The sequence below is a fragment of the Dipteris shenzhenensis genome, chromosome 19, assembly GCF_047967505.1.
Source record: "Dipteris shenzhenensis isolate YYH24624 ecotype China chromosome 19, Dip_SZ_1.0, whole genome shotgun sequence".
Classification (NCBI taxonomy): Eukaryota; Viridiplantae; Streptophyta; class Polypodiopsida; order Gleicheniales; family Dipteridaceae; genus Dipteris; species Dipteris shenzhenensis.
In genome coordinates, this window is record NC_141614.1 from 51,862,540 (window position 1) to 51,878,240 (window position 15,701).

At 46.1% G+C, this 15,701-nt stretch overlaps 1 protein-coding gene across 1 annotated transcript in view; it reads right to left on the minus strand.

Moving 5' to 3' along the window:
• LOC147890623 (uncharacterized) overlaps positions 1–13,296 on the minus strand; it is a 34,088-nt gene extending 20,792 nt beyond the window's left edge. Inside the window, exon 1 of the mRNA XM_087390120.1 lies at positions 13,177–13,296. Coding sequence (XP_087246246.1) covers positions 13,177–13,210 — 34 coding nt within the window. The 5' untranslated portion in view covers positions 13,211–13,296. The remainder of the gene's footprint in view (positions 1–13,176) is intronic.
• Between the last annotated feature and the right edge of the window lie 2,405 nt (positions 13,297–15,701).

A 15,701-nucleotide genomic window follows, 5' to 3' on the forward strand; every position in this document is an offset into this window, starting at 1 on the left:
TTGTCTACACTCTTCTCAAGGTATTTCTTGTCTTTCAGTCTTGTTATTTCATTTCTAGTTTCTAGTTCTAGTTCTTGCTTCCATATTCCAACAAGCAGGAGCGGGTGCAGGAGTGACAGCAGGACTGCGCAGATCTGGCGCTCAGATCTAGCAGAAATGGCACTCAGATCTGTGGCTGAACTGTGCAGATCTGGCGCTCAGATCTGGCAGAAATGGTGCGCAGATCGGGAGCGCAGATCTGGCGCAAATCTAGAGCACAAATACACAGGTCTGGCGCGCAATGGCGGGGCAGAAAGAGGGAGAAATGAGAAGAGGGAGAAATCTGAGAAGAGGGGCAGATCTGCAGCGGAGGAGAGATCTGAGAAGAGGCAGACTAAGGGGAGAGAAGAGGGATCAACCTAGCTCTGATACCATGTTGGAATATGGAAGCAAGAACTAGAACTAGAAACTGGAAATGAAATAACAAGATTGAAAGACAAGAAATACCTTGAGAAGAGTGTAGACAAGACACAAGCTAGACAGTTGATTGCAATGATGTGACCCATGAATATATGGGCCAAAGTACAAGACATAAAGCAAGAGTGCTTATGGGATAATTGTAGAAGTGCCACATGGCACATACTCAAGACATAAAGACTAGACTAGACTTAGACAAATGTAGACTAGGAAATAGTACACTTAGTGTGCACTTATCTCCAACAAGGAATAACGTGTTTGCTGAAGGGAAGTGTTTCCTCTGCAAAGAGACTGGTCACAGGGCAGCAGATTGTCCTAACAAGAAGAGAAAAGAACCTGCAACAACTCGGGCTGAGTCAAATCAGTGCACAAGAGAGGACCCCAAAGGCAAGAAACCCAAGCCAAGTGCTGGCCACATTCCTGATATCATTGGGGTTGAGCATGATGAGGAGAAGACAGAGATGTGCAGAGCATGGGGCAAGCTACGGGATCAGCATTGTTTGTACTTCTTTGACTCAGGGGCCAAAGCAAATTACATAACTCCTGAACTTGCAGCTCAATTGGGTCTTCAACCAGAGGAGATTGGCCCACTTTGTGAGGCCAATATGGCTAATCCGGAGATCACTACCCCTATCACTCCTATCATAGGGAAGCTACGGATTCACATTCAGGGCTATGTGGATTTTTATGTGATGCCTTTACTTAAGTGTGATGTTTTGCTGGGGATGCCTTGGATGTACCGTGCTCATGCTATCATTGATACACATGATAAGAAGCTTACCTTGACTTAGACTGGGTTGGCTTAGTCCAGCCCTGCTTAGTCCAGCCCTATAAAAGGACCCCTTGGCTGCCCTGTTTTCTCATTCAGTTTGCTCCTGCCTTCAGTCCTCCTACAGCTCCACTTCAGCCCCCTGTGCAGCCCTTGAGATCGTCAGATCTGGCCGTGCTCTAGCCTCAGTCCTTTGGCCATCAGTTCAGCCTGATTTGAATGTGACCACGCAGCACAACAGTCGGAGGTTTAGACCAGCAAACGGAGAAAGGTTTGGACATTGTTTCCTCAGCTTTCTCAGCTCTCTTTTACAAGTTTACACAGCTCACTCTCAGCTCTATATTTCAGTGATCTCTCAGTTCTCTCATAGGATCTATCACTTCTAGTTTTCACTCTCTCACTCACACAGTAACCCTACACTCTGGTAGACAGCACAAGCCCCTTCCTTGCCTTGCAGAAGCGTCCTACATCGTCAGTGTGGACAGCATCAAGGTCTCGGTATTGGTCGGCATTTCCTCTCAGGTCTTTGGGTCTGCTATACATGTGCACAGTGAGCTCTTCAAAAGCGTGTTCCGTGCTCTCTTGAAGAGTGTTCTTTGTATTTCTTAGTTCTCCAAGTATAAAGCGAGTTCTACATGCAAGTTCTACATACGATTCCTACATGCAACTCCTACATGCGAGTTCTACATGCGAGTTCTACCTGCAACTCCTACATGCGAGTTGTACATGCAACTTCTATATGCAAGTTCTACATGTAGAGAGAATGTCTTACAATTCCTACATGCAGAGAGAGAAGCTCTCCAACTTTTATAAATACCCCATAATGGAATGAAGCCCACACGCTTTGGGGCATTGTGTTGAGTTCTACTTTGGTATTCCAAGCAATTGTCTCAAGTGTCCATGCTTCCTTGCAGTCCACATCCAAAAGGATGTCCTAACCTTGCAACTCCTCCTCCCCTCTCCTCCAACCTTGCAACCCATCCTCTCCCTCTCCAACCTTGCAACCCATACTCTCCCCCTCCTCCTCCCTCCTCCTCCTCCTCCTTCTTCCTCCTCCTCCCTCCTCCTCCTCCCTCCTCTCTCTTCTTTCCCCCATGCTCTTACACCTTCTTCCTCTCTCACTCCTATGCTCCCCCAAAACCCTTAGTTCCTCAACCCTTAACCTCCATGATCTACAAGGGAGAGGATTTCTCCACCATGTACTCTACCCTTAACCTTGGAACCTCTTCTAAACTCTGGAACCTGCCTCTAAACCTTGGAACCTCTCTCGAAACCTTGGACCTCCTTCTAACCCTGGAACCTCTTCTAAACCTTGGAACTTCCTTCTAAACCCTGGAACCTCCTTCTAACCCTTAAATTCTCCCTTGATTGGGGGAGGGGACCCTCAGTGGGTACAGGGACCTAATCGGTTGTCGACTCTACTCTCTCTCTACCCTCATCTCCTTTCTCTCTCTATGGTAAACAACGCTCATTCCTCGCTAAAGGTTTAAAGGTCTTGCTGTGAATTACACGATCAGATAACCATTGCATGTTACAGCACTCAAAAGATGAAGAGGAGCATAGGCAACACTTGGCAGTTGTATTTGCAGAGCTCAGGAGACACAAGCTACTGGTCAACACTAAAAAGAGTGAGTTCTTCATGCCAGAGATCCATTTCCTAGGACATCATCACACGGGAAGTGGAGAAAGGATGGATCTTGCCAAGATAGAGGCAATCAAGAATTGGCCTCCATTGAAAAACCTACATGAAGTCCGTAGTTTTCTTGGCTTATGTTCATATTACAGGCGCTTCATACGCCATTTTGCTGAGATAGCTTCACCTTTACATGCTTTACAAAAGAAGCAGTGCCTTTCCGTTGGGGGAAGAAAGAAATTGCAGCATTCAATGAGCCGAAGGAAAAGCTATGCTCTGATCCTGTTATCATTTTGCCAGACTTGCGAAAGCCTTTTGTTCTTCAATGCGATGCAAGCGGCAACAGTGTTGGTGGAGTTCTTATGCAAGAAGCCAGAGTGGTTGCATATGAGAATAGGCTGCTCTAAGGTGCTGTTTGATAACATGGGTCCCTCACTGTTGTTTTCATCTTCATATCATCCACAGCTTGATGGCCAGTCAGAAGAGGCAAATTCTACAGCATTGGCTTTGCTGTGTTGTTATGTGTCTGACCACAAAGCAAAATGGGAACAATATTTGCCGCTGATTGAGTATTCATACAACAACATGGTGCATTCTTCCACTGGTAAGGCACCGTTTGAAATAGTGGCACGTGGGAGAAAGGTTCCTCCTATTTTGCATACAAAAGAGGAGATATTTGTGGCTGATCAGTATGTGGAAGACTTGCGGACAGCGTATGAAAAGGTTAAGCATGCCCTTCAACACATCGAGAACAAGCAGAAAAGAGCTGCAGATAAGCATAGCAAGAACCTGGTCTTCAAGGAAGGTGATTGGGTATTGTTGCATTTTCTTAAGGCATGTCTCAGGAGCAAGAAAGGGAAGGTAAAGCTGTATACCAAGCTGATGTTGGAAAGGTCACCTTGCCAAGTGTTGGGGCCAACATGTGTCACTTTATATGCTATTGAGTAGGGGCATTCTAGCCTCCCTTGTTTTATATGGTTCAGTGATGCTATGCTGTGGAATTGTATGCTCTAAGTATTGTGTTTGGGCAATGGCAATGGAACTTGGTGGTTATATTTTGGTGTTGTGAGAAGATAGAGTAAGATATATTGCCCTTTGTCAGTCAAAGGCCGGTTAGACTACTGCGGAAGTGGCTGATTCTGGTTCAGCAGAGCACAGGTTTGGAGCATTACCGGATGCTCGGGGGGAGGGGGGGGTGTAGCATCTCCGCTCCCATAGTGCAGACACTCACAGGATATCTAGAGGTCGCTTGGTGACACTGCGGTTCCACCCGAGGCACTGCTGCTGACAGTGTTTCTGCCGTGAGACTTCTATGATGAGTGGTCATGACACTCCAGACAGTTGATACACTACCATATGGATGGATCTGCAGTCCTGCCGTATGTGCACTGTATTTTTGTACTTCAGGTGATGTTGTACTATGGATTATGGGCTGTTTATGCCTATTGTGATACCCTTTTCTATTTGCTGTAATTTTGGGACAGCAAACAGGATAGTTTGCTGTTTCAAGAGGGGGGTTTGTCACGAGGACGTGATGGCAAAGTGATTAAACTAACTGTCACTGAATTTGGCCTAGGGGTGCCAGGCTAGGGGCATCAATTAATGTCCAAAGGGTACCTATGATTTAATGTGCAATAAGTGCAACTCCTAGTGCTATTAGCGGTTCTATTCTCTAAGGTCATGCTTACTACCATCGGGTTTGTGAATCTGTAAAATAACACTTCAGCACACCAAAGGCTAATTGGTTGAAAGCTGCTAGAAAAATTGAGCTTTGTACCAAAGTTGTCAAAGAGAGCCATCCAGTGAATTTGGAGTCCCAATCCAGCATAATGGCACATGGCATACCACACATCACATACCATTGGATGAAATGTCGCATTGTGTCCTATGTGTCAATGGTACCTTTGCATAAGCACGGCGGACTTACTAAACCTATTCACGACGGTTAGACACATGGTCTTCCTGGAACCAATGGTTGGTACTCAAAGGGTGGATCTAGAATCTCAAGGGGCTGAAGAAGCCCTAGCAACTTCCCATGAGATACATACCTTTACTTGTTGGTACACCTGACAATGAGAGGTATACTCCTGGATGTCACTGCGTAAATGAGGCTAGAAAAACTTGCAGTCAATCTCCTTGAGAGTGCCCTAAACACTGCCAGTCGCCGAATCATGAGCGTCATACGTATGGTAGCACGAGATTGGGACAGCACACAAAGGTCATTGAAAAAATAACCACCCATCATGTATGGCATAATCAGCGCGTGGTAATCAAAGCATAGCCTTGTACCAATGAACCTGAAAATCTGAGGTAGTAATTTAGCAAGGGTTGAGGAGGACACAAGCGGGAGCAATTTGTATTAAAAACTTAGCAACACACAATGAGTGATTAGACTAGGGTAGTCATAGAGACTGGCTGCAAGTTGCAAGACAAAATCTTGCATAAGGAATGGTAACTGTCTTGTCTTTTTTTCAAAAACAGAAAAGAACTTTCTATTAATCCTTAGAAACCAACCATACAAACCGGCAATCTGTGTGCGCTGATAATGAGAAAAACTGGCTGAAAAAGGACTAGCTTGTTTCCAGAGAACCCACCTCGCTGCCAAGGCAATCTTTTAATAGGGGCTAACAGCCAAGGAGGAGGACTATACAACGGATCCCTCGCGGTGTGAAAATATAAAATGTACTTGCAGGCCAAGCTTTGCAAAACGTACCCGCCTTTCGGCAATTGCTTTAGATCCTGCAGTCCTGCGCTTCCAAGTGGCACAAAGGTTGTAGATAATATCCTACCAGATGGCAACTAGAGTGGCTGCGAGTGGAACACTATACTTGACCATCACCAAGTTGTAGTGCGCAACCTAGATGTTCCACGCAGTGATATTGGCCACTGTCCTCTGGAGAAGGGAGAGGATGGTGCCGAGTAGGTGGGGCCGCCTCATGTAGCTCAATCTTGTGGATGCTCTGTCCATGTATCCTGTAGGTTGGGGAGACCACATCAATTAGAAAGGCATGGCCTCCCTTTGTCAGCCAAGCTGGCATGCCCTAGGTGAAGTCCCTCTGTATCCTCTGTACCCTAGCCACAATCCGAGGGGATCCCAACCGAAATCTCTGTGCACTAGGGAAGCCTTATGAGTAGTGAGGGATTGACCCAGATTTCCGTGCAACAGTGGCACCGACCATCCATCTGCATCTGCTCCAATTAAGGGCCTATGGGTAAAACCCCATGGGCGACCATCCAGAAGAAGTAAGAGATCTTCCGTGGCTAGAGGTTGGTCCCTAAACGTGGCCAGAAACTTGATCTGAGCTCTTGGGGCACTTGGTGCTCGGCTCAATGTGTCTCTCTTAGGAGTCCATGCCGAAGCCTCCATTTGAAGACACCGTCCTATCTGTACCGTGTAAGAGAAAAAGGACACCTCCTCCACATGCGCTGTGTGGCCCACCCTGGAAGGCCAAAACCACAATTCTAGAACCCACTAGACCTTCCGAAGGGGATGGCCCTTCATAGCTGTCAACGCATTGTTGAAGCGTCAAGTCGAATGTGTGAGCTGCACCTTTGGTGCCGAACGGATCTCCTCTATTGGAGACCTCTGTCCCAAATTTGTGAACGCACTGTTGAAGCGTCAAGTCGGGTGTGTGAGCTGCACCTTTGGTGCCAAATGCGTCGCTTCTATTGCCATGTCTGCACTCGGTCTCTTTGCCGTGAAGCAAGTTGAAAGTAGCTGAATCACCATATTTGAGCCACGACTCTGTCCGTTTGAGGACCCATCCACATTGTCATCATGCGGTACATCTACTCACTCATCATTTACTCAATTACTCAAATAGAGAGGGGGTCAACTGCTCCTCCTTGGTGGATGTAAAAGGAAAACCAGAAAGGGAAGCACGAGAACCAACCATTCAACGGATCCCCCTTTCCAAGGCCACAAGATCAACAATATTATAGCTAGAGCAAGCAGGTATGTGTCTGGAATCTCTAGGTAGTCCAAAGTCCAAGCCTCCAAAACTCCCTCAACACGGGTCGCCCAAGGCGGGGCCTAGGACTTGGAAGCAAAGAAAACAAGCTCCCCTTCCCTAGTGTCTTTGAGGAGGCTGAGTCTGATGAAGGGGGAGGGGTGATGTGGCTGAGAGGAGGCGGACTCAACCCGAGGGGGAGCGGCCTCGCCCTTGCCAGAGAGCTGGGGAGCACAGGAGGCAGAAGAAGTGGAAGAAACGGATGGGACTATTGTAGCGGGAGGGGAAAGGGAGAAGATGGAGTTGAGGGAAGAGGGGGACGGGTAGTGAGGGTGACTGTAGGAAGTTGACGGGTAGTGAGGGTGACTGTAGCAAGTTGAACGGGCGGAGGGGGCGGAGAAGAAGAAAGCGGAGAGGGAGGAAGCGAGGGGGGATTTAGAGGGGGGAAGGGCGAGATTGGAGGGGTCTTGACAACTGAAGTTGCGGGAAATCCGGTGCCTCTTGTAGTGGGGGAACCTGAGAGCTCTGAGTCTCGGAGCCTGAAAGAAGGGGAAGTTGGATGCGGGGGCAATGGTTGCTAAAGCAACAGGGACTCTTGCGCCCGGCTCCTCAGCAAGTGCCTTGGGTGATGTGGGCCATACCACGGGGGATCCTTAAGAAGATTGAAGGTCGTCTCATCTTCTGGAGTTTGGGGCCGGCCTGAGGGGGTTCTCCTTGACTACGGGGATTGGGAAGCTACCTCGCGCCTTCTTTGCATGTCGCCTACGATTGGGAACATCTTTGGAATATTATCTATTTTTATATTTTGTCCTTACTCCAAACTAGTGGTAGTACCATACTCCATTAGCCTCTCCCTCCCTTTCTTCATCGCGCATTGGGCCGGCTCCCGTCTTCACCCATAAGCGTTAAACATCTTGTGGGGCAAGGTTAGGGGAAATTTTTTCCCTCTGGCACTCATTGTCGCAGAAGTTGATGGGTCTACTAGTCTTTCATCATGGACCCGTCCAGCATAGCATCTCTCATGCAAGCATTACAGGAGCAGGATCGTCTCCTTTAGCAGAATCAACACTTGCACAGCAAGAAAAGAAAACAAAGGAGGAGGCAATGACATTAGACCGTTTCTGACATAGGAATGCCTAGAGGCGCACATCGGGACTAACATCGGGCCGACTTGGTAGCATTAGAGGTCCAGCACACGCGAGATGGAGAGAAGTGATTTCTCAGCATCAGCAGTTTCTCATGGCCTGCTCACAGTTCCTCTCTCTAGCAACAACTACCGGTGTGAGTCCATCATCTGCTTAGCGGTCTTCCACTCTAGAGCACAATGTGGTGGACTATCCTTTTGTACTACCCACATACAATGCTAGCCTTCGTCATGGCTGAGTTTGCCCTTCACCTCCGGAGTGCCGACAGAAACTCAAGATGAAGACTTTGTATAAATGGATGCTCAAGTATGTGTGGGTGTATGGATTTGTATGTGTGAGAGCATATTTTTATACTATGGTCTACACCCACTGTTGGGCGCTAATGACGTCAGTGGGGATGTCATAGTAGCTAGTCCCTACTATGCGTGATGGAGTTTATGGCTTTCAATCTTATGAGTGACTATCGTGAGATTGAAACTGCACTATGTTGTGTTTTTAAAGGATGAGTTTGGGAATGTTCCTAGATTCATCTAGGTATATGCTTCTGTCGTATTAGCGGATATGCAAATTTCACCTTGTGAAGTTTTCGTCCAAGTTACGGCCTGCTGATATTGCAATAATTATTTTTATCTTAAATGGTACTTTGTCCTATCCGCCAGATTTAGATATTGTTTGGGAGAGACTAAAATGAAATCATTTAGACTTCACATGAAGTTGTAGCTTGAATGAAGAGATTTGGACTACTTTTTGATTAGCCTTCTCCTTTAGTGCTAGCCTTCGTCACGGCTGAGTTTTCCCTTCACATCCGGAGTGCCGACAGACAGAAACTTAGTATGAAGACTTTGTATAAATGGATGCTCAAATATGTGTGGGTGTATGGATTTGTATGTGTGAGAGCATATTTTTATACTATGGTCTATACCCACTGTTGGGCGCTGATGACGTCAGTGGAGATGTCATAGTAGCTAGTCCTTGCTATGCGTGATGGAGTTTATGGTTTTCAATCTTATGAGTGACTATCGTGAGATTGAAACTGCAATATGTTGTGTTTTTAGAGGATGAGTTTGGGAATGTTCCTAGATTCATCTAGGTAAATATTGGCTTCCCTTGGGTCTACCAGTCCAGGGGACCATTCAATTTCCATAGTAGATACATGGTGTGAATAACCACATTTCTCGAAAATGCAAATGTGTGCAATGCATGCAGAATTTAAATGCCGATTGGCCCTCCAATGGGAAAGAGCACCCTCGTGAGAGTACTTGTTTCTATTTCGACCTACATGCAAGATGGGAGAGAGAAGGTGGATGAATGCAATGTGGTAGCAAGAATACTACATGAGATTCACAATGAAGAGTGATACCCTTTCACTCAAGTTCCATCTTCCCATTTACACCTACCCTTATCCTATGATCCATGCGCCTACCATTTAATGCACTGTAATCCACGCTTCCCTTTCCTATTGCCCCTAGGACCTAGACACGTGTGTGCACATTTTATTACCAATCATTGGCCAATGTTACATAATTTAGCGTTACTATTTACATCGCTTGATCGATCATAAATACAAACATATAACCGCACCATCAAATTGGCGCTTAACAATAATAAGGTTCTAATGACTATTAATTAACTAAATATTCATTTCTCTCGTCATGGCACTCCCTTCTGCTTGAATAAGCAGAAATTCTCTTTTGGATTATTGCGTGTTCTTCCTCTTATGTGCACTTTCTCTTGTTAATTCTGCAATTGCATCGCCTCTTAATAATCTACGAGTATCTGTGGAAATCTGTAAAGAACTCTTCTTCCATCCATTGTGCATCACTAGTTGGCTGGTTTTTATACTTCAGTAAATACTCTCTCTCTTCTTTCCACGAGTACTCTTCTCTTTATGGTACACAATCTGTTCCGGAGTAAACTTCAGTCCCATCTTCAAGTTCAGGTTCTTCTTGATGCTGAGTATCCAAAAGCATAGAAGAGTCGCCATGGTATCTCTTCAAATTGCTCACATGAAAGATATTCTTCATACGCCAATGGGCTGGTAATTTCAACTCATACACTCTGGATCCTTCTTCTAGATATAAAGCTGCTGAAATTTGAAATGGACCATAAAACTTCAGTGCTAACTTGACATGTTTTGTACTTCCTCTCACTGACTTGATTCTTCTTTTATCAATCTTTAGTAAAACCCTGTCATCCTCCTTGTAATAAACTTCTCTTCATTTCTTATTGGCTGACTTGGATTGTTGAACCTGGGCCTCCTTAATATGTTCTTTTACCTGCTCAATAACTTGTGACATATCCTCAACAAACTGGTCAGCAGCAACAATTCGCTTCCCCAAGTGTGTTATTGGAGTGGGTAAACATTGCCCATACATGATTTCGAATGGGGCTTTCTTGGTGGAAGTATGTACAGTGCTATTATAAGAAAATGTACAGTGCTATTATAAGAAAACTCTAACATGGGTAAGAATTATGGCCACCTTCGCCAAGAGAGAGCTGCGAAAATCCGCCATCTTCTTCAAAAGACTCCTCTAATAGGGGAGAAGACTCAAAACAGCAGGGTAGACTAGGGAAGGGCTCCAAGACCTTCCAGGTGCTTCCAGATGTGACACAGGTGCCACAAGTCACGCAAAGAGGGCGCACATGCTCACACACAGGACACATGGCAAATAGGGCATGGGATTTTAATGCCCCTAGGGGGTCACTTTGTAGATCATGACCCTAGTGCTTGGAACCAATAACCCTAGTATACAGGACCTCTAGTTGTTTACTTTCAGCATATAAGAAGATAATCCACTCAACCTAGGCCTAACTTCAATAAAGGGGATGTCGTGGGATTCCACAAAACCCATTGCACTCTGTCCTTGCTGGCAGCCCGCGGGCGAGATAGCACAGCAGCCGATAGTGTGGCAATCAGTCGATAACTGACAAGTGGCAATTGGCACCATCAACAGTGTGGCAGTCAGTCGATAACTGGCACGTGGCAGTCGGCACCATCAACAGGGGTATGCATGCCAAACTTTCCTCAAGTCAAAGAAACTATCCTTCATGAGCTTCATGATTCCCCTATAGCTGCACACCACATCAAGAGAAAGGAAGAGATCAAAGAAGGAGACCTAGTAATGAGGTTTGATGTTCCAAGTTCCAAGCCAACCAACACTCACCAATTGAAGGAGCTTGATAGAAAGGAGTTGCCGAGCAAGGTCAATGAATTCTTGATGAAGAAGCTCCATCCTAGCCAAGAGTTTCAGTGCACGAGGCAAGAAGGGATGACAGAAATTTTCAGACGTTATGGTGTGCACATGATTACGCATGGATACATGTCGCAAAGTCCGAGTCGGGTAGATAAGGACGGTCCGATTCCACCTCGCATGATTCCGAAGGTCCACAAAGCATAGTGGTGTAGGTATGCTCTAGCATCTTCTAACAAGCAAATGAAGAGATGGAACAAGAGGGTCCTGCTGTTTCTCTCTCTGTCTCGTACGTACAATGAGAACTCTAATCATCTAGCAAAAAGTGGGTCAAAATGACCAAGCTATGGACTATAGTATTTACAACTACATTCCCAACTGATAACTGTTATATTCTGATGCCCGAAAGGGCAAAAACCTTTTTGCTAATCCTCAAAGAATGCTGCATGCAAGCTTAAGCATCTCTGAAATCTTAAACATGGTGGTGAACCCCTATAGCCCCTGCTAAGGTGAGGATTCCAACCTCCTAGAAGGTTCAAAACTAGAAGGGCACAAGCCATCTATGAGGGAGCCCAAAAAGGTGGGTGACTGGTTCATATAACAGCATGGGGCTCTCTCTCTCTCTCTCTCTCTAATCTATTTAGCTAACAGTAAGGGCAGAAGCATACACTTTCTGCTGTGAGTGAGTGAAGACAAATTTTGGGTTGCAACTGCCCGTCTGTAGAGAGTACTTGCTGTTTTTATTCCTATTTTGCCAATAGCTGGGATTCAATGTTGCCAAAGGCAGAGAATACATGCTGTATATGAAGGAGATGTAAGGATGGGGATGGAGAAAGGTAGGCTGCTCTTCTTCTCTACTGGATCTGCTGGAGGAGGAGGTGCTGAGCTGCCTGGAGCTGAAATGAAACACAAACTCACGTGCTTTCTGCTGTGAGTGAGTGAAGACAAATTTTGGGTTGCAACTGCCCGTCTGTAGAAAGTACTTGCTGTTTTTATTCCTATTTTGCCAATAGCTGGGATTCAATGTTGCCAAAGGCTGAGAAGACATGCTGTATATGAAGGAGATGTAAGGATGGGGATGGAGAGAGGTACGCTGCTCTTCTTCTCTACTGGATCTGACTGGAGGAGGAGGTGCTGAGGTGCCTGGAGCTGATACAGAAATGCGGGCCCCTTACATGTAGGGCTGCAGACTACGTACAGACTGGCCGACCTGCCACATCAGCACTGCAGACTGACAGTTGCTGGCGTCAGCACCTGCTGAATGTGTGGCAACGTGGATCTGTTTTGGTTGCTGTCCTGCTGCCACCTAGAAAGTCGTGCCATGGGCTCAAGGTGCCCATGACAGTCCTTGTAGCTGGACTGGATCTCCAACAGAAAGTAAAGCTTCGTGAAGGAAGTCTATAGTTTGAACAAGCAATTTATTCATTCATGCAGCTGATCTACTCGTTGATTAAGCCCACTAAGCCTTTCCAGGCTCACAATGGCCAGATTAAATGGCGAGATAAAATGAAAAAGTATATAATGTTGTTTGTAGGGTCCCGAAAATTGGCGAGATAACATGCACGTAATAAAATCGCAATATCAAAGAAAGAACCGCCATAACGACCACAGTTTTCATACGCTGTCCATGGTTCTTTTATCCGTCTTCTTACCCGTGCCCAGTTTAAGGTAGACCGAGTGCATCGTCTCAAAAATTTCGGCCAGAAGTAAGCTGGAAGGCGGGCAGTCAAAGAGCCTCGCACTTCTCATTTACATTGAAGTGGTAAAACCCCCCCTCGCCCGCTCACCCACTCCACCCCACCCTCTCTCTCTCTCTCTCTCTCTCTCTCTCTCTCTCTGCGCGGAAAGTAGACCTACACAATCAAAGACCAGCTCACGTCTGGCAGAACCGAGCTGATGGAACCTTGTATCTGGATTCCTTTCGTACTTGACATGCAACAACACGTGTGCGCAAGGGAGACAGAGAGGCGTTCGAAGAAAAACTGCGTCCCCTTGCCATTAAGGCCATTAAGGAGGGCAAGACAAGGCATACCTGGGGTATTTCCTTTCCTCCTGCGACTGGACATCGCCCTCCTCCAACTCCAACTGGGACTGTGAGCTTCAACGCAACACACTCAACACACATGCATGCATATTGCAAAAGGACCGTTCGCAGAAACCCAGGTACCATTTTGCAAACCCTTGGTTTTGACCGGGGTTGCCTTGATTCAACTTCCTACTCCAACGGACCAAACCGTGACCCCAACCAAATGGGAAGACACCTACCCCGCATGCAGAGTGCCACGTGTTAGGTCTAGGGCTCCAACTGTTCACCAAACAAGGACCTGCCTAGAAGAGTTGTTCACCAAAAACAGACCTGCCCAAAAGACGAACGCGGGAGCCATTTGGGGCTGGGAGCTCGCACAAATGGGGCTCTTCCTGTCAAGCATGCGCGCTACTTTCTTTGTGCATGCTGCCACAAGCTACCGGGCTCCCTCCTCACTGCCCCTGTCGTACACCAAATTCCATGCCTTCCCTTCAGCCAGTGACCCGGATTTAAGGTGTTATGTCGGTGCTCTGCCACAACTATACCTGTTTGAAGCGGAATGTGGCTCAAAACGATGTCGATTCTAGCTTTCGTTGCTCGTGCAGGAAGGACCGATCCAAGTGGAGCAAGCATTTTCAAAGGAGGTATGTTTTTTATGCTCAGTCGAGTTCTTCATCTCCGATTTCGTCACATGCTAGTTCTTCCTCTTCGATTTTGTTGCATGTCACGAATGGGGCAGCAAAATTCACTGTGGGTTTCATTGCATGTGACATAAACTCCACAAAACGCATCGTTGCATGTCCCCTTATGAATCGTTTCTCTGCATTCATCATGGCATGTCCCATAGACTTTAGGAAAGTCGTGCATGGGCAAAATCCTTTGCAAATATGTTGCCTCATTAGCTTCCTGATGTTGCATGTTCAATCGGCCATGCGGGAGGATACGTGAAGGTAGGACAAGAATGGTTGTTGTTACCGGCATGCACTTGGCCCTTAGCTTGACTAGGGATCTGTTGCTTGGCTAGCAATTTCGTGTATGGACTTCCGCTGCAAACGAATTGGAGTCCTACTTCAACCGATGGACGAGCATATGTTTAGGTAGACGATGTGGATTACATTCCATATTTCTAGGCAGACGATGTGGATTGTAGTAACTGATCTGCAAGATTTGCAAATTTTGGGTGGCATGCAAGCATGTAATCGTCTCTAATTTTGTTTCAAGTCTTGGTGACATGGAATTGCTAAGTTATGAGAGATATGTAATTGTTTAAGTGTGCATTCAATTGAGCTTCAAATGAGTCTGCATTACATTCCATATGTAAGTTTGCATTTGACAGTGATTACAACGATATGGATTGTGAGCTTGACATTTTCAGTGGTTTCCTTAAAAAGTACATTGTTAATTTTGTTCACTGGTGCATTTCGAAAAACATGTGCATTCCAATGTAAACTCAGTGGCATGGATTCGGTCTCCTGTTGTGCCTTAAACATTATGAATATAAGATACTGTGCATTCTTAAACTATGGATATAAGATGATTTTAAGTTATGCAATCTGTTCGGCATGCTATTTCGCCAAATGCAAACGTTGTAACACCATTACATTAGGGTCTCAATGAAACTAAGGGGATAGGAAAGGTAGATCCATGCATAGTATAGAGGGGAGACATAGTAAACCAATTACATAAATGATTACATAGTGTACTTGGCAATGTATCTGGGGAACATTGCCTACAAAATTCACTTGTGCTGTCTTCTACTGCAAAATTCAGGACTATAGCCTTCTCCTGTAAAAATCGGCACTACCATAGATTGTTGTTGGGGCAAGTTGTCTACTCACTGCATGTGGCCTTTGAGTCATATCTTGCAGTAGAATTGGGCACGTACATGCCTTTCATGTTCCATGGCTTCGTATACATTGCTCTATTAGGGTCTCCGTAGGACCATGGGTCGAACGTGTTCACATGTGCACATGGGTTCATAGCATGGAACTCATTAGCCTCTACCTTCCATAGTTGCATAGAGGCCATAGCTCAGGTTGTTTGCCCCCATCGGCATACTTTCCCTCCTCAATGTGACTTGGGTGTTTGGTGGGCATCCATAGTTTGTGACTCAGGCAATGTGCCCTCGAAGATCTCATATGCAAGGGGAACCTTTTTGTGAGGTGGAGTGCATGTGTCTCTAGTGGTAGTGCATCACCATGCAATGAAGAGTTATGGGGAGGCTCTTCCCCAATGCTTGGAGGAGCTGCTTGAACGTGCTTTCTCTTCCATCTCCTTTAATACTTCTGCCCTCACTCATGCTTCAATCTCTGGCTTTTGCTCTCGCTCTTCTGCTTTTGGCCCTCGCCTCTTTGTCCTTTCTTGCCACCCATAGCCTTAGTAGCAACCTTTGCTACACGCTTGACCTCGGCTTCTTGCCTCTTCAACACCCTTTCCTTCTCCACTTGGTCTTTTTTCTCAGCTCTCGACTTTAGAATAGTAATAAAGTCATCTTGGGTCAGAATTTGTGGCTCCGAGAAGTCTAGGTAGGG